Source organism: Mchenga conophoros, linkage group LG16, assembly GCF_057382185.1.
Source record: "Mchenga conophoros isolate Kocher_MC1m ecotype Shallow Benthic linkage group LG16, M_conophoros_male_GT1.1, whole genome shotgun sequence".
In the NCBI taxonomy this organism is placed as follows: Eukaryota; Metazoa; Chordata; class Actinopteri; order Cichliformes; family Cichlidae; genus Mchenga; species Mchenga conophoros.
This window is the reverse complement of record NC_140541.1, coordinates 11,419,543-11,438,181: the sequence shown is the minus strand read 5'-3', so window position 1 is coordinate 11,438,181 and position 18,639 is coordinate 11,419,543. Positions and strand designations below refer to the sequence as shown.

The 18,639-nt window shown below is 40.7% G+C and overlaps 2 protein-coding genes across 4 annotated transcripts in view; both read right to left on the bottom strand.

Moving 5' to 3' along the window:
- Positions 1-5,259: 5,259 nt before the first annotated feature.
- On the bottom strand, positions 5,260-6,495 carry LOC146556341 (trace amine-associated receptor 13c-like). The gene is made up of 2 exons (XM_085248827.1): positions 6,320-6,495; positions 5,260-6,073 (listed from the first exon to the last, which is right to left on the bottom strand). The coding sequence occupies exons 1-2, from the start codon at positions 6,493-6,495 to the stop codon at positions 5,260-5,262; spliced, it is 990 nt and encodes a 329-aa protein (XP_085104953.1).
- Positions 6,496-16,278: 9,783 nt separating this feature from the next.
- Positions 16,279-18,639, bottom strand: part of rubcnl (rubicon like autophagy enhancer) — a 28,197-nt gene continuing 25,836 nt past the window's right edge. For all 3 annotated transcript variants that reach the window (XM_085250228.1, XM_085250227.1, XM_085250226.1), the window contains 4 exons: positions 18,345-18,406; positions 17,863-18,016; positions 17,346-17,436; positions 16,279-17,165 (listed from right to left, as the gene is read on the bottom strand). In XM_085250228.1, coding sequence (XP_085106354.1) covers positions 17,053-17,165; positions 17,346-17,436; positions 17,863-18,016; positions 18,345-18,406 — 420 coding nt within the window. In that variant the 3' untranslated portion in view covers positions 16,279-17,052. The remainder of the gene's footprint in view (positions 17,166-17,345; positions 17,437-17,862; positions 18,017-18,344; positions 18,407-18,639) is intronic.

Genomic DNA, 18,639 nt, shown 5'->3' with positions numbered 1-18,639 from the left:
CCAGCCACTGGTAGGATTTCTGGATATCACCCACCTCCTCTATCTGCCGGTGGTACATACCGTGCAGGGGCCTGTCCTTCCATGATGGTTCTTCGTCTCCCTCCTCTTTCTTGGGTTTCTGCTGCCTGAGGTATTCACTGAGCACTCGGTCAGTTGGGGCCATCTTCCCAATGTATTCTTGGATGTTCGTTGTCTCATCCTGGACTGTGGTGCTGACACTCACCAGTCCCTGGCCCCCTTCCTTCCGCTTAGCGTACAGCCTCAGGGTGCTGGACTTGGGGTGAAACCCTCCATGCATGGTAAGGAGCTTTCTTGTCTTTATGTCAGTGGCTTCTATCTCCTCCTTTGGCCAGCCTATTACCCCAGCAGGGTACCTGATCACGGGCAGGGCGTACGTGTTGATGGCCCGGATCTTGTTCTTACCATTCAGCTGACTCCTCAGGACTTGCCTGACCCTCTGCAGGTACTTGGTGGTTGCAGCTTTTCTAGCGGCCTCTTCATGGTTCCCATTCGCCTGTGGGATCCCCAGGTACTTGTAACTGTCCTCTATGTCTGCAATGTTGCCTTCTGGTAGTTCAATCCCCTCAGTTCTGACTACCTTCCCTCTCTTTGTTCCCTCTCCTCTCTCACTGAGGGGGTTCAGACCTATGCAGAACAGCAGTGGGGACAGAGCATCTCCTTGGTAGATCCCGCACTTGATGGTGACTTGTGCTATGGGCTTGGAGTTGGCCTCTAGTGTTGTACGCCACATCCCCATTGAGTTCCTGATGAAGGCTCTTAGGGTCCCATTGATCTTATACAATTCTAGGCATTCCAGTATCCAGCTGTGGGGCATTGAGTCATAGGCCTTCTTGTAATCAATCCAGGCAGTGCAAAGGTTGGTCAGTCTGGTCTTGCAGTCTCGGCTGATTGTTCTGTCTACCAGTAGCTGGTGTTTTGCGCCTCTGGTATTCTTGCCAATTCCTTTCTGTGTCCCGCTCATGTATTTACCCATGTGCCTGTTCATCTTAGCCGATATGATGCCTGACAGGAGCTTCCATGTAGTACTGAGGCAGGTTATTGGTCGGTAGTTGGAGGGGACCGGTCCCTTCTGGGGGTCCTTGAGGATCAGGACTGTCCGGCCTTCGGTTAGCCATGCTGGGTGTCTCTTGTCAACTAGCAGCTGGTTCATTTGTGCTGGCAGGCGCTCGTGGAGTTCAGTCACCTTCTTCAGCCAGTAGGAGTGAACCATGTCGGCACCTGGTGCTGTCCAACTCTTCATATTGGAGACCCTTTGTTGATGTCTGCCACTGTGATGGTTACTGGATCCATATGGTCTTCCAGTATTGTTCCGTCTCCAGCCTTGGTGGTGCTGTTCTCATATTGTTCCCCTGCCACTGAGAGTACACTTTGGCTGGTTCTGTGGAGAACAGCTGGTTTATTCTCCTGCCTTCGATCTCTCTGGTATACCTCTTCAAGCGGCTGGCCTTGTGTAGTGCACTTTTTATACTGTACTCTCGGTACAGTTTTTATTTTTCCTGCTTTTGTCTTGCACTGTCCACAATGACAACGCAGATTTTCCACTTCTGGGACTAATAAAGACAGATTTGCTGCGTGTGTGTGTGTGTGTGTGTGTGTGTGTGTGTGTGTGTGTGTGTGTGTGTGTCTGCAACATTTGCATTTGCATTTGTCCATTGTGACATTTCTCCCATCATCCCATCAGTTTCATGACCACATTCTCTGCCAACCTCTCTCCCTTCTGACTACTGGAGTCCTTTCCCAAGTAAGGAGATGCATTGGAGACATATTTGGTCTCCAAATCCATGGCCATCCAGAACTTGATCCCAAATTTGTCTGGCTTGGTTGCGATATACTGTATGAATGGACAATGAACCTTGGTAGGAAACAGCTGTTCATCTATGGTCATGTGTTCTCCTGGAGTGAAACTGTTAACACAGTTGAAGCGTGTCCAGATGTCAGAGATCGCCGCAAATTTGTCTGTTTTCACCCGTTCTGCCCACGTGTCCTTGTCATCAAATCAAAGGTGTTGCGTAATAGAAATTAATGTATCTCGAGGCATTGTCTCTTTGATTACTGGCACCAGAAATCTCAATGCCACTCATGTCATTGTATTAGCAACTTTTCATTCTGTTTTCACACAATTTTTTATAAATAAAACAGACTTGTGTTTCCATATATTTTGAATGTGTGTCTTTCATATTTGCCGGTCAGTCAATGTGTGGGATACTTTGTATAGATACGGCAGGCATTTCTGAAGGTTGTAAGGTTTGGCCTGCCTTGGATCTAAAATAAAAAAGACAGTAATTCTAGTGTTGAAGCATGTGAGGACCACAGACTTAGGCTACATCCACACTAATGTGTTTTCATTTGAAAACGTATCGTTTTCTATCCGTTTTGGCCTCCCATCCACACTGAGACGGCGTTTTCCCCAAGGAAAAACACAGCGTTTTGAAAACACTCTCGAAAACGCATACATTTCAAAACAGAGCTGTCCTGTCTCAGTGAGACACTCGAAAACGATGACACATGTTGGTCATATGATGCAGTCATGTGGCCACTTAAATCAAGATGGTGGACGGTATCGGACAGCAGTTTTAGAACTGCAACATCATCGTTTTCGGCCATTTTAGTGTTGACGTCCAACTCTTGAAAACAACTGAAAACACTAGTGAGGATGCGGAGCGTTTTCAGACTATCCGGGCTAGTGTGGACGTAGCCTTAGCCAGGGATTTGTTGAAAATCGAAGTGAACACACCTTCGGTGATTCCGTCTGCTCCTGCCGCTTTCCTTGCCCTCACTCTCCTCTGCGCCGCTCTGACGTCGTGCTCTGCGATGATGATTGTTGGTCCCTCTCTGATGAAGTCACCGTCCTCAGTTGTCAGGCAGTAGTTAGCATTAGCCACCTGGCTAACCTCGAAATGGGCGTAGAACTGGTTCAGCTCGTTGGTGAATGCAGAGACAGCGCTGGTCGGCAAAGTATCCCTGGCTTTGTAATCTGTGATTGTGCGTAGTCCGTGCCACATGCTTCGTGTGTCACCCTGGCTGAAGCGAGACTCCACACACTCCTCATACCGCCGTTTGGCATCCCTCACTGCACACTACAGTTCGTATGAGGACGCTTTGTAGGCGCTCATATTGCCAGTGGCGACACCTGCTTTGTAGGTGGCGGTCCTGGCATTCACTGCAGCACGGATCGATCTGTCCACCCAGGGTTTCTGGTATGGGAATGTCACGACTCTCGCAGTGGGGATGATCTCCTCTGCTAGCATGTTTACGAAGCTTACTGCTACATCCGTAAACTCATTGATGTCGACTGCGCATGCTCTGAACATGTCCCAGTCTACATCGTTATGCGTGTCCTGTAGTGTCACTCTGATTGCGCAGTTTCACCTCCCTCGTGGTTACTTCATCCCTCCGTATGTGTTGTTTTTACTTCGGGTTGAGGAAAATGGCGTTGTGGTCAGACTTCCCAAAAGCCGGGTGTGAAACAGTCTTGTAGCCCTGCTTGTATGGCGTGTAGCAATGGTCCAATATCCTGTCTCCCCTCGTCGGACACGTGACACGTTGGTGAAAGTTCGGCATGACTTGTCTGAGGTTTGCTTTATTAGTGTTGTTTTGAAATGCACTCAGCACATCATGTAGTTCAGACAGAGCCATATCTGCCTGCTGCCTCAGTCTGTTCTGAACGACAGCGCGTTTAGCCCGGCACTTCTTTGTTGTATGCCTCGGGTGAGCGTCCTGTCCATTGTTGATGGCGTAGTATTTCAATCGGCCAGGATGGGTTGGGTTTAAAAGTGTCCAAGATTACACGTGCAAACCTGTTACCGATGTTATGAAGTGATCTGCTTTCATAAACTATAGAACTAGAAGATTACTGCTTTAAACTGGTAATAGTCCCTATGAAATTAAATTATTTGTTCTTATTATTTCAGGTTTCATATGGGCAATTGAAATCCTTGAAAATGCCTGGATTTTAATATTGTCTCTTTTTAAGGTTTGAAAAGTGCTTGAATTTCAGATGTGGTGCTTAAAACAGCTTGAAACTATATTGCATTCACCATTTATCTTTTTTTCTTATCAGATAGAGAAATAAAATTAGTTACAAAGTCTACGAAGTTGTCAATAAGTAAATACCTTACTGTACTTACACATAACCTTCATTTAAAGTGACATGAGGCTTTCAGATTGACGAGAACATGTTGGCATTAATTAGTTGATTAATTTTAATATGACTTTGTTACGTTACAGTAGCATTATAGTAACAAGTTAAAATATTCCTGAAAAAGTATCATTTTCTTTTGTCATATGATCAAAAAAAAACCTTGATATTTATTACTGAATATTTACGTAAATTTAATAAACAATGACATGAACTAATATGTACTAAAAAAATACAATACTATTCCCTCAAAAGTAAATGTTTGGCTGAAATCTCAGCACAAATCTCACCATAGTCATGATGATGATGATGCACAAGGTTCACAAACAGGATAAAAATAAAATTGTCTCTACTCAGTTTCAGTGTGCAAGCATTAATGGTGTGACACATGACTAGAGTGTACAACGTAAAGGCCCTGAACTCAACTTATTCTTAACCAGTGTGACAAAATATCAAAATGTCGTAATATCTAATAAGTCTATTGTCCAGCATAGACCGGGAAATTGTAAACTTTCAAATTCAATGTAGACTGTTACCATAGACAGAGCTCTCAGTCAATCACAAGCATGTTTCTGTAGATTGTCTGTCATAGGTAACAGAGATTACTGACTGGTATCCATTTCATCCAGTTTATTACATCATATCAGCAAGTGCTATATATATACAAAACAGTTGCTGTGTATGTTGGAACTATTTCTATTGGCCTAAAACATCTCTTTTATTTTCATGTGATGAAGGCCTGGAAAAATATGTATGATAACATAGTGCTTATGACATATGAAATTTAAAAAGGTATATGGCAAACACACAAAATGAGCCACTGAGGTTAAACATTTTAGCTTAAATTATTTTCAGCCAAAAGTACTAAAAAAGTAGAAGTGATAATTGAGACCTAATGATTTCCACATGGCAATTCCTTGTGAAAATCCTTTCCTTTTTGACTTTGAACTCACGCATGATCACATTAATTTTATTTTCATAATTTAAACAAAGCTTAAGAATTATGAATTTCCTTATCAATTTGTTTTTGATGCATTTCCAGACTGAACTGTATCAATTTACTGGTTTAAAATCTTAGTGGAGCAGCTTTCATTGTATTTCTATATTATGTTGACCTCACTGCTGTCATGTTTAAATATCAGCAGAGTGATAACACATCTAATAGCTTTTCTAAACCAGGGGTAAAACAGAGCATAAATCAGTGGGTTTAAACAAGAGTTAAAATAAAAGACAAGAACCACAAAAGATGCAGATGAATCATTGACCACATTTTTATCAACCAGAGCGTAGCAGTAAAATGGACAGTAGCATGCCAAAAATACAACTACAAGAACCCCCAGAGTCCTGGCTGCTTTCAGCTCAGATTTGTTTGCTTGATTCAGTGAACACTGAAGTGTGACAGATGTAACATGAGAGCGCATGGCACGAGCCTGAGACACAGCCACCACAAATACTCTCATATACAAGGCTATGATAACAGTTACTGGAACAAAAAAGAATAAAATAAGGTCAGCAACAATAGCAATATTGCTGCTAAAAAATACACACTCTCCAAAGCAAGAATTATACCTGCCTGGTTCAATCATGATATTCTTTGTATAAAGATTGCTGTAGAAAAAAGCATAAAACCAACAGAGACAAACACTGAGTTTGACTTTCGCCAAAGTAATTCTGCTGGGATAATGCAGAGGGTCACAAATAGCCACATAGCGGTCAACTGATATTAGAACAATGTTCCCTATTGAAGCACAGATAATGTTGATGGTCAAATACCAATAAGCAGAACACATACGATCACCAAGTACCCAGCAAGCTGTGTTTCTAAAGATCTCTAATGGCATCAGCAGAAGACCCACAAGAAAGTCTGAGACGGCCAGAGAGAGGAGCAGGATGTTACTGGGTGTATGAAGCTTCCTGCAGGGAAACAGAAAAGAATATAATGGACATTAATATTTTTTTAAATGGCTTAAATTAGATTTTCATTAGTTAAAGTATGTAGTAAGATTCAGTCTAGGTATATAAAACTTAATAGCTGGTTAAAATACACCACTTCAATCATCTCAATCTTAATCATAAAATCAAATGCCATAAATCATAATTTTCTGAAATTTAAGTTTCTAAATTTTAAAGTATAGTTTCAGCAGAGAAATGTATCTCTGCCTGAAGTGGGAGACTGAGATGATGACCAGGAGGTTTAGAGCAGCAGTGATCAGAGAGATGCAGGACAGCACAATGTTCAGGAGCACAGCTTTGGACCAATGAAGTGTCGGCTTCCTGCAGGAACTGTTGAGGAGTTGTGGAAAACAAAGCTCAGCTGCTTTCTGAATCTCCATCATCAGACAGCTGCAGCTCACTGATCAGAATGTTTTCTCACAGACCTGATTTATTACACCACCACCCAGAGACATACACACACGACACACACAAAAATGTCCCTCCTCTTTCTCACTAAACCACAGGTATCAAACTCCAGGGCCGGTGTCCTGCAGGTTTTAGATGTGTCCTTGATCCATCACAGCTGATTTAAATGGCTAAATTACCTCCTCAACATGTCTTGAAGTTCTCCAGAAGCCTGGTAATGAACTAATCATTTGATATTGGTGTGTTGAAACAGAGTGATATCTAAAACCTGCAGGACACTGGCCCTTGAGGCCTGGAGTTCGACACCCCTGCGTAACACCATACTTTCACTGTTCACTCGATTAATAATCACTAATTTTACATTGATCTGAAATTCATGATATTGGTTATTATTATATTATGTATTGCAACATGTGCCTGCTGTGAGATTATTATATCATCTTATGCCACGTTATACCCCTAATCAAAGATTGTGAAATTATTATGTAGTTTTAGTTTGCATTATTCTCCTGACTTGGAAGAAGGTGACAACTATTACATTTATTGGACTGCTGATTTATTACATTAGACTGCTGATTTATTGTGAATGAATGAGATTGTTTTATGATGCATGATACTGCTGCATTAGTCAAAGTCAAAGTCAAAGTCAACTTTATTTGTCGATTCTGCCACATGTACAGGACATACAGAGAATAGAAATTGCGTTACTCTCAATCCCTAGATAAATTATAAGAGATACAGTTTTCAGAGAATCAAGGCCTTATTTGTCTGGTTAGAAAAGAACAGAACATACTGCACAGGAAGCGAAGGTCATAACTTAGGCTCACTGAGAGAGAGAAGGAATATGGATGTTTAGGTTTTATGACTAGGTGGGGGCCTCCTGAAGCTATAAGAATGTGAGAAATGGTCAGACACGTTGAGATCTGCTGTTACCCTCTTCAGCACATCTCCCATCTGGATGTATTGCGCAAGAGTGTTGTATGGAATAATGACAATGGTATGGAATAAAATGATTGTTGACTGAGCATTTATACACCGAGTGTTGTCCTTCATTCAGCCCAAAGATTAAAGAATTGAGAGGATTTAACACTGCTTAAAATGTCATGGTCCAGGCAGGACTGGACTTTTTTCTCTTTTAACTCAGGTTCTGTCATTCTTACCAGGGTGACAGCTGAACTTGACAGTATGGGCCCAATGTCTGAGAACAAACACTGGAGGGAACAAAAACACAGTCAAGTCTTTTTCCTGGGTCAGACTCATCCTGCTAAGCATTATGGACAAGTGTCTCAATCTCCCATATTAGTGAGCTGATGATGGGTGATGGACCAGAAGGATTGGGGCACTGATGATGGGACAGAACATCTTCTTTTACATTGCAGGTCTGTAGGCAAAAGCAAGGTTAAATCTAGTAAAGAACAGGGTATACTGGGCTTGATGAGCATTTAGTTGCTTAGCAAAGACACTCAAGGATTTTAATTATCCATCCAAATGACAAAAGCTTTCTCAGCTCCTTCCAGCCAATCCCTCTATTTTTCCAGGGCATTATAATTTAGTTCTGTGGGACAGAGACAACGGGAGAAAATGGCACAAGGGAACGTTTTACCTTCTCTTTGCTGAGGAGACAGAAGTTAGCAAACCCAAGAAAGCACTGGCAATGCTTCTGAGTACCGGTAAGGGCCAGTACCTGCCTACACCTTAGCTGGGTCTGCCTTGATCTGCTCTTTCTCTATGATGAAACCAAGAAAAGAGACTGAGTCGCATTTCTCACCTTTGATGTAGATTTTATTTTCTAGGAAGTGCTGCAGCACCTGGTAAACAAGGACTTAGTGTTTCAAGAGAGTCCTTGAGAAAATGAGGTTATCGAGATATAGAAAGACAAAATAGTTTAGGTAATCATGGAGAACATTGTTAACAATAGCCTGAAAAACACCAGGGTGATTGGTTAAGACAAAAGGGCAGTGTTGGGGAGTAACGGAATACATGTACCGCCGTTATGCAATTAAAATACAAAATATGAGTAACTGTATTCCGTTACAGTCACCGTTTAAAAAGGTGGTATTTAGAATACAGTTACTTTGTTGAAATAAATGGATTACACGGCGGTACTTTCCTGTTTCATATTGTCGCGGGTCAGGACTGTTTGGGTTTTGTTTGACAGCTACGTTCTGTTGTTCCAGGCGGCAGCGTTGCGGTTGCCATGGTTACGGGGTGACGCTCTCGCTCTGCGTGTTTCCTGGGTGAGAGAGCACCTTTTTCTTGTTGTTGTTGTGCTAAGCTAATAGGCAGAATGCTACAGCTCTAAAGAATGTAGCCTCATGGGCAGTGTAGTCCGTGCTGCAGGGAGAACGGACTGCCATACACGTTATGTGTCTGTGAGCGCGAGGAGGGAGAAAAAGGAGAGTCGAAAAGTACGAGCTGTCATCCAGCAGAAACGGGAGCTGGAAGCATGTAAATATAATAATAACCACTGCAGCCAAGAAGAGTGCCTGACGAGCCCAGTTGTAAGTAAGCTATTAAGACTCAACTGTACGCTGTGTTCGTGTTTTCCTCCGAAACAATAAGTTCCATTGGAGCAGCCTTTCAACGCCTCTCTCTGTCTCTCGCTAGCAAAGTTGACCCAGACAACAAAGTAAAGCTAGTTTTCGGCTATGAGCACAACACGGAACCGTATTAGTCAGAGGTCCCTTTACTACGGTTCGGAGCCGCGGACCTTCAGTAACAGTAATAAATCACAGCAATAGTACATTCATGTAGTTGTAAAATGCATGATAATATGTTAAGTAATCCAAAGTATTCAGAATACGTTACTCTCATTGAGTAACGTAACGGAATACGTTACAGAATACATTTTAGGGCATGTATTCTGTAATCTGTAATGGAATACATTTTAAAAGTAACCTTCCCAACACTGCTAAAGGGCACGACAAGATGCTCGAAGAGAGAGATGAGTGGAAAACTGCTTTTAACACCCACCTCAACCACTTTGATTAAGACCAGATGATAAGCTTTTTGTAGATTGAGCTTTAAAAAAAATGTGGCTCCTTGCAGCATTTCCAAAGAGGATGAGAAAAGCTCCTGCAGTTGTTGCATGATTAAATCTCCTGTAGCAATGGGCCAGACACCCTATACTTCCGAAGCACTTCCCATAGAATACCCCGAGGGACCGGGGTGTTCCTTCTTCAAGTCCACAAAATACATGTAGAATGGTTGGGCAAACTCCCATGCACCCTTAAGTATCATGGAGAGGGTAAATAGCTGGTGCACTGTTCCACAGCCTGCAGAAAACGGCATTGTTCCTTCTGAATCCAAGGTTTGACTAACGTACGGGCTCTCCTTTCCAGCACCCTGACATAGATTTTCCTGGGGAGGCTGTGATACACTACAGCAGGCGCATACCTTCTGGTCCCTCTTAAAGATAGATACCACCCCGGTATGTCAGTTCAGAGGTACTGTCTCTGATCTCCACACAGCATTGTAAAGGCATGTCAACCAAGACAGCCCCACAACATCCAGAGCCTTCAGGAACTCAGACACAAAAACATCATCCACCCTGGGGCCTTGCCTCCAAGGAGTTGTTTAACTGCCTCAGTGACTTCACCCACGGTGATTGATGAGTCGTCCCGTTCATCCCCAGACTCTGGTTCCTCTACAGTAGACATGCCAGTGGGATTAACGAGGTCCTTGAAGTGTGTGTGAGTGTATACATACACACACACACACATACACACACATACACACACACACACACACACACACGTAGATATACATATTTAGTATACACATTCAGTAATGTGCATACACTCTTATATTGTACATATATTTATTCATATCAGATATAGCCATTCTTATATTTTGTTTGTTCTTATGGTATTGTATTTTCGCACACCTCTGTTGCTTGTGAAGCTCGCACACAAGAATTTCACTCGCATGTACTGTACCAGTGTACCTGCACATGTGATGTGACAATAAAAGTGATTTGATTTGATGTGTACATGTATATATTGGTTTGTTGTATATGTCTGAAATAAAGATATAATAATAATAATAATAATTAATAACAATAACTAACTTTTTTTCTAACTTTAGAGATGTTGCGCAAATGGAAGAAAGCAGTCTTACATATTTGTTTAATATGTGCATTGAAGGACATGTCCTGGTCAAAAATGACTCCAAGGTTCCTCACAGTGTTACTGGAGGCCAAGGTAATGCCATCCAGAGTAAGAATCTGGTTAGATACTGATAGGTTTGTAGCTTGAACCCATCCGCTGGAACGTTGAAGACAATATAATTACACTGCAAAGCAAGACACAAGTAGGCAAGCTTCTTCATGTTTCTCGTGCACGGGAGAGAACCGGACAGGCACCGTTCCTTCGCTTGACCCCAGTTGCTCTCGTCCGTTCTCCCGTACCACTGTTCTTTCATTGAGGTTACATGAATATGCATAAGTTCATTAACATATGACGTCTACATACACACAAAGAGTACCTTGCCTGTGTGTGTGTGTGTGTGTGTGTGTGTGTGTGTGTGTGTGTGTGTGTGTGTGTGTGTGTGTGGACTGCTGATCAAAGGGTCAAACATCCTTGGTCAGGAAGAGGGTAGCCTCCCCCTCACCCTAGATGGTTCATCCTAGATAACACGGTGAGGAAGTCCTGCAGTTCATCTAAACAAAGAGCACTTAGACTAGAACAGACGCAACTACGTTAATCCTACCATAAAACAATAAGACACGGTATGACCTCTCATGCTCCCAAAGTGCTGTCTAATACACACAAAGTTTGCAGACTATCAAGGATCAAAACCTCTACCAATCTACAACTAATTACAAAACTCTAAGCATATATAAGTAAATATTTCTAAGCATAAATGACAATCAACAATACAAATCTAACAGATACCATATTTCTAAGATTTTCAGGGCCGAGTACAATAACCTCAGTTTTATCTGAATTAAGAAGCAGAAAGTTAGCGGCCATCCAGGTCTTTATGTCTTTAAGACATTCCTGCAGTTTAACTAATTGGTGTGTGTTATCTGGCTTCATGGACAGATAGAGCTGGGTGTCATCTGCATAGCAGTGAAATGTATACTATGTCTTCTAATGATGCTGCCTAAGGGAAGCATGTATAATGTAAAAAGAATTGGTCCTAGCACTGAACCCTGTGGAACTCCATAATTGAGACTCCATCACTATTTTCTCCTCCACACACCTTTTCTGCTTTTACCTCATTTTGTTTTCATCGTTTTTCCTATTTTCTTACTTTTTTTTTTTTTTTGCTTGAATTACTTACACTCTTAGTGTTTCCTAATATGCTGCTCAAATGTGAGACTAATTATTACCACATAATTTGATAAATATCAAAGGCAGATTTTAGATCACCGTGTAGCACTCCTTTTTGGTAAGCTGAGTTCAATTCACTGGCCAGGCCCAGGCCTGATTAATGCCAGAATGGCTGAATCAAGAAATCACCTAAATAGAAACTGCCTGACAAAGTGAGCGGCATCTATGGGAGAGTTCCAAAGTGAAAACCACCCTCGCTGATCAAAAAGAACACAAAGTCTTAGCTGGCATTTACAAAAAAAACACAAGACTATTGGGAAAATATTCTTTGAACTGATGAGGAAATTTTTTTTTGGAAAGTTTGAATCCCATTACACGTGATGTAAAATTAACACAGGCATTTTATAAAAAAACAAAAACAACAACTTCCTATTAGTAGTTAAACATGGTGGTGGTAGTGTAGTGCTTTGCTGCTTTGCTGCCTTAGGACCTAGACAACTTATCTGAATTGATGGAACCATGAATTCTGCTACCAGACAATCATGAATGAGAATATCCAGCCATGAGTTTGTGCCCTGATGTTCAAACACACTTGGGTTAACAAGCGGGATAATAATTCAAAACAGACAAGCAAGCCCACCTCTGAGTGGCAAAAAAAAGGAAAAAAGTTTTGGGCTGGTTTCAATCCCAATTCCAGATTAAAACATATTAAACATATTAAAATAAAAGAATGGCTAATTGAGGGAGAATTAACATGGACACCCAATCTAGGGCCTCCCTCCTTCTCCTTCCAGGACGGCCGCACAGATATCGCCGAGATGTGTGGCCTTGGGTCCTCAGTACTATTGTGGGCTGCGGATGGACCAGTTTTCCTAGACTTACACTTTACACTCTCTCTATTTCTCTCTCTGACACTCACACAAACACCCACCCACACACACACACACACACACACACACAGCAAAAACGTTCTTCACTATCTATCTATCTATCTATCTATCTATCTATCTATCTATCTATCTATCTATCTATCTATCTATCTATCTATCTATCTATCTATCTGTCTGTCTGTCTGTCTGTCTGTCTGTGTGGTCTCTGGACTCTTGATGAATATGGGCCTAATTTCTGTTTTCGCTGTAATTCTGTGTTTGTGTCCCAGGAACATCCTCTCTACGTACACCTAAACCTTTGGGTGTTCATAGCTCTTCAGCAGTTGGCCTCTGTGCATGACTGATGTCTCAGTGCAATTTTTACTCTTTTTCATTAAAATAGATTTAAGTTTTTATTTGTTAATCCAAATAATCCATAGTAAAGTTGAAGTTGTGGGCTTTATAAATCAAAACAATGACTTAAAGAACACAAGTGCATTGCACAGAGCCTAAGGGAACTGCAGAGCAACATTATAACTCTCTGAGGAGCTGTGCTGTGACAATCTGATCCTTCTCTATTATAAAAATATTACAGAAATATCTAATGACTGGAAGTGATGACAGAAAACTTTCCCAGCTAAGAAACTTCTCAACTGAGATTGCATCACATGTTGATTTGTGAGACTGCATCATGTGTTTATCCTGAAGCTTGTTTTTTTCACACCTCTGATTGCAGTGACACCTCAGAGGCGAGATAGCATTATCTGATACTCACCCATGCGGGTGTGAAGCATGTCTTGAGGGTTTCATTGCACGGCCATTAGGAGCAGCTAATGGGCTATGAAACATTCTTCATGGAGCCACAGGTTAAGTCTTATGGGAACTTGTGAGTGTTTGTGTTTCAGGTCTGCTAATGGCCATAGAACACAGGCAAGTGTCACAGGTACTGAAGTAAAAGTTAACACTCATCTATTAGTTTTTATTTAGCTGGGCTCATTAAGACTGCACAAACAAGTCCACACAGAATTCACTTTAACTCCTCTTTTGTCTCAAGTTTTTTGTTTTTCTTCTAAAAGTTTGTACCAAAGACCCAACACAGTCAGTGTGTCTTAGACTAGAGTTTCCCCCATATGTGACCTGTTATTACTCTTTATTCAGCAACTGCTTGTATTTTTCATGCATTCTTGTGACTTCATAAATATTTTTCTGTGGCCCTGCAAAGAAACTGAATAACAGACTCCAGTGTCAATCTGTCGAGGCAAGCAGCACTTGTCTAGTGAAGTCTAAAAATAGACATCAATTAAAAAGTAACAAAGGGCAACCAATCTCTGTCCTTTCATCACAAACAGTGTTCATATCAGACCATATGGCCTGTTTGAGTCCACCCTTTAAAATACTGCCATCTTGTGTCTGGAAGCAGGGTTAAGTCTGCTTTACTAATATTCTATCAGAATCTCCGTGAGGCCTGTGCTTTCAGGGTATGTCTGTGTCCCATTAGCCAAGATTTGAGCTAGTCAAGCCAGGCTGTTTCTGGTTGTTTGTGCATGTACAATATGAATAAACCTCCGGTCTTGCACAGGAAACTGACAAGCTGCTACTGGCTGATAGCAAGTAAACAAGCTTCTGTGATTCATTGTGGTAATAGATCAGTTTCCTCTTACTGACCAACATGTGTGATATTAAGTGAGGCTGTTAGAGTATAGTGTGAACACATTTTTATATGAACTTCTTTGCAATGTTAGCAAGGACACAGTTGATGATGAAGAGATGTTCCATGTCCAGTTTGATACAACAGACAAGTTTAATTAAAGCTAAACAGGTGTCAGGGTTTCTGGGTCGTTGACCCAGTATTTTCAGTTCACATTCACTGTTTATCTACTGCCTGTTCCACTTCCTGTTTTATTGTGTTAGCCTTGGTCTGTGTGCATTATGTTCAGTCCTCTTCCCATTTATCATTAGTTCATTATGTTCAGCTGTTCACTCACCTGTCTCCAATCGTTGTCATTGTTAGTCATGTATATAAGCCCTCTCTTCCCTTCAGCCCTTGTCGTGTCATGGATGTTGTTCCTGTCGCGTGTTAAGTTCAGTCAGCCAGTTAGTCTACCAGTCCATTAAGTTCAGCCAGCCATCCTGTCATCTTTTGTCTCCGTTTCCAATAAACCTCATTCTGCACCAAGAGTCCTGCGTGTGGGTCAGCTGATCCTCGCCTCTGCACACGACCCCTGACAACAGGTTCAGACTCCACCAGCACTTTAATTTCTCTGAGAGATTTGTTGGTTCACCAAATGTACGGATTAACCACCTTTAAAATTTTAGTCCTCCTGTATTCGCAATTAACCATGTCAAACAATGTTCAAGCCTTTTAGTCATATATTTTGATTTTTTTTTTCTTACAATCAACATTTAGGCCTGTGTTTCTGAGCTTGAAGGATATTATTTAGAGTTATGTGTTCTTGAGCCACTTAACACTGATGGCAAACATTTTTTTTTTTGCATAAAAGCAGCTTTTTATTCATTGAAGTGCAATTTGCCAATAATACACATGCAGTGAGGTTTGTGCATACTGTTTTATTGTTTCATTTTTCTTTACCATGTCTCTGCTTGCCTTTCTGTAAACGACCACACACCACTGGCAGAATACTAGCCAAAATAAAATCATAATTATAGGGGAGGGTATAAGAAAAGCCAAGGCACTGAAGTGAAAGAGAAACACGATGCAATAAAAACTGGTGGAAATGATTCATAACATTTTTAATACCAAATGCTTACACCGTATTCTTTTTGCAAATATTGCCATGTAAAAAACTAAATTCAATCTCACTGTATACAGGAAGTACATGTTAATACACATTGACTTACATTATATTACCCCCAAGATTCATTGCTGCACCATAAACCTGCCATTTTATTCAAAACTCCAGGATCAATCTGTTATTTTACACAATAGTGGAGAAACTAGGTTTGGCCCTTAAAATGTGACGCCCTACTATTCTGACCAACACGGATTTCAACACAGTTTAACAAAGAAAATATAGATGTTGACAACTATTAAAAACTGGGGGGAAGCACTAGAATGGCTTCTGCATAATTCAAGTTTTCAGTTAACCTTATCTGGTGATATGTCTTAATAGTAGGTGCATGCAAAGTGCTAATTCGGCAGAATAATTAGTATCATATCTGACCGTGATTTCTCATGGTCAGAAATGACAGACAGAATTCTTGGGAACAGATCTCTGGAAGTAAAGGAAGTGTACTACTTGCAAAGGGATAAATAATAATTGCAAGCACACTTTGCAGGCCAGAGTTCCAAGATTTAGCAAACAGGATGGGTACAAAAGTATTAGGAGGACGTATTAGGATGATACAAAAGCAGTCTAAATCTGGGCCACCTGGTCCAAGAGGTGGTGATAGTTGACAGTGCAATTACTCCACTAAATTATAATTTCCTGTTCTGACACATCATATTTGGGCTCCACGGCTTTTCAAATGAAAACATTTTGCTCTACTACAAATTTCTGACGGCTAGCGGTACTAGCTATGTTTCATTTTATATGATAAGCCTATAATATATAGCCACTGTTGGGTTGAACAAGGAAATGGCAAAGTTCTCAATAACGTTTCACAAGTAGAGTTGTGGAAATTATTTTTATTTTCATTATATGAAAGGACAGTATCACAATTGTAATGTGCACACTGCATCCTGGACAGAAACAGTTGCATTTGAAACATCTGCTGCTGCTAAAAGGACATTGACTTTCTGCAGGCATGCTGTAGACTTTGTGTTCATATATAAATTATGAAAGAAAATTAATGTGCCCTCTTTGGGGATTCGTGTCAGTGTTTGTGGGACTGTAGCTTCAGGTTTGTATTGTTGACTGGAATCTACATGAAAAAATGCATCTCAGGCCATGTTATGGAATAACGCAAAAGAGGTTAAATAGTTAGTGTACCTAGTGGCTTTCTTCAGCAAGAGATTAAGTAAGTAATGTGTAATATATTATTTCTGTTGAGCAACAATCCTGACATGAAATATCGCACATGGAAACATCGCAAGCAGCTATTGAATGGATATGCTGTCCATCAGCATTACACTGAAAAGTACATATAACCTGCCAAAAATGGGAAAAACAGTTTTGCATAATTTAAGTGCTTTATCTTGTTTTTTGAGGTACAATCACTCTCGTGCCGATCAAATTTCCATAGGAAATATTAAGTCATGTAAAGGAATATGCATGTTTAACAGTGTGGTTTAAGTAGTAAGAGATAAGCAGGATGAGAGAGCAGAAACTTACTGACATATTAAAAGTGTTTTTATGTGAAGTTACAGAAAAGAAAATGCAGCTAAAAAGTGTTAAATGAACCACTGCAACACAGAACTGCTGCAGCTTCAGGTGTCACTCTTCATGGATTCATTCCGACGGTCTTTCCGAGACTGGATCCGTGCACATTTTGGACACTTTTTCACCACAAAACACTTTTTGTGAAAGCAGGCTTTGCACTCTGTGAAAGACAGAAGATATTCATAGGTTTTATGTATCCTGCATATAAACCCAGTGGCAGCATATTACTTGTTATATTTGTGGGGGGGTTGTCAGAAGAATATTATGAAGTTGTACTAAGTCAATCCTGGTTTTAGTCTATAGAGGAACACAGACTGCATCTCGCTTTGTCTATGCTCACCTGGACAGCGTTTACATATGTCTGTCTGAAAAGGAAAGATGATGTCTTTCTCTCTGCAAAACTCACAGATAAAACCTCGGGCAAGACACAGCTGTGTGAAAGAAGTGAGAGAAGAAAGTCAAAATGATTTAATTTCATACAAACATTCACACGTTTTCCTCCTCTAAACATGTGTTGTATTCCTGGCTGTATTTAACTGAAATATTGTCTGAAATGTTGCGTACTTGTTTAAACGGGCACAAGGATAGGAGTCGTGAAAAGCTATTTCTTTAAGTCATCATTTACATATTAAGTCAGGTGAATGGGCCTGAGATCTACAATCCCTAACTTTAAAATACATTTAAAATTAGAAATGCTTTTAATTTAGGTAAGCGGCAATAATATTTAATTACCAAATGCATATCATCAGCACTGGAAAATAATAACACTGTCCTTAGGTAGAAATGTACTGTCTGTACTTTCTAGCTAATAAATAACATTAAAGAGGCCAGGAGCCATCTGGTTCAGAATGACTGACCTCACAGTTTTCCACATGAGTAATGGCAGACTGCAGCACTGCTTTGGCCTGTGGAACCAGCTGACCCTTCTTCACCTTCTGTAGGTCATCCATGGAGAAGAGGTTTGACTGCTCCCTCAGATGAGCAGGGAGATGCTCCAGCTCAGCCAGCACACTAGGACACAAACACAGGGCAGATTAAGTTACTAAGTAGTTACTAGACCGTGTGTGAACTAGTAAATCTTATACCTAGCATACAGTCACGGCCAAACTCTTTATTTATTTACCATTAAAAGGTTTTTGAAACTTAATAAATCCTTGTAATAGTTCTTTAATATGTGATAGAAACATAAAAAAATACTCAGCAAATTTAATGAAAAACACATTTTGATCCACTGCCAAACCTGTAAATGAAGTAATGTCTTTATTTTATAAAACAAGGACATGAGCTGTTTATACATACATACAATATATATCAACTTTGTATTATCTCCAAATGTTACCTTTGTGATAATCTGCAGGCTTTTAGCAGCTTCTTGATTCCCAGCAGCTGATCCTGCACCTCCTGATGGGAGGATAGAGGGACATGTTAAAAAGGAATACAAAACTAAATGAAAACAACCTAATACTTTGTCATTGAATTTCAGTATCGGCTTTGAAATCTAATTCCACAGACTACTTACTAAATACAGTAAAAGAATAAATAAAATGCCAGGATTCTTCCGATGGCTATCGATATGTTTTTAAATGTGAATGATTGCTTTCGGGCATCTATGATCACGGTAAGCACAACAGTAA

Coding starts and splice junctions, on each gene's coding strand:
- LOC146556341 (XM_085248827.1), bottom strand. CDS start 6,495: ATGATGGAGATTCAGAAAGCAGCTGAGCTTTGTTTTCCACAACTCCTC. Junction 6,074..6,319: donor ATCTCAGTCTCCCACTTCAG/GCAGAGATACAT, acceptor GTTTCCCTGCAG/GAAGCTTCATACACCCAGTA.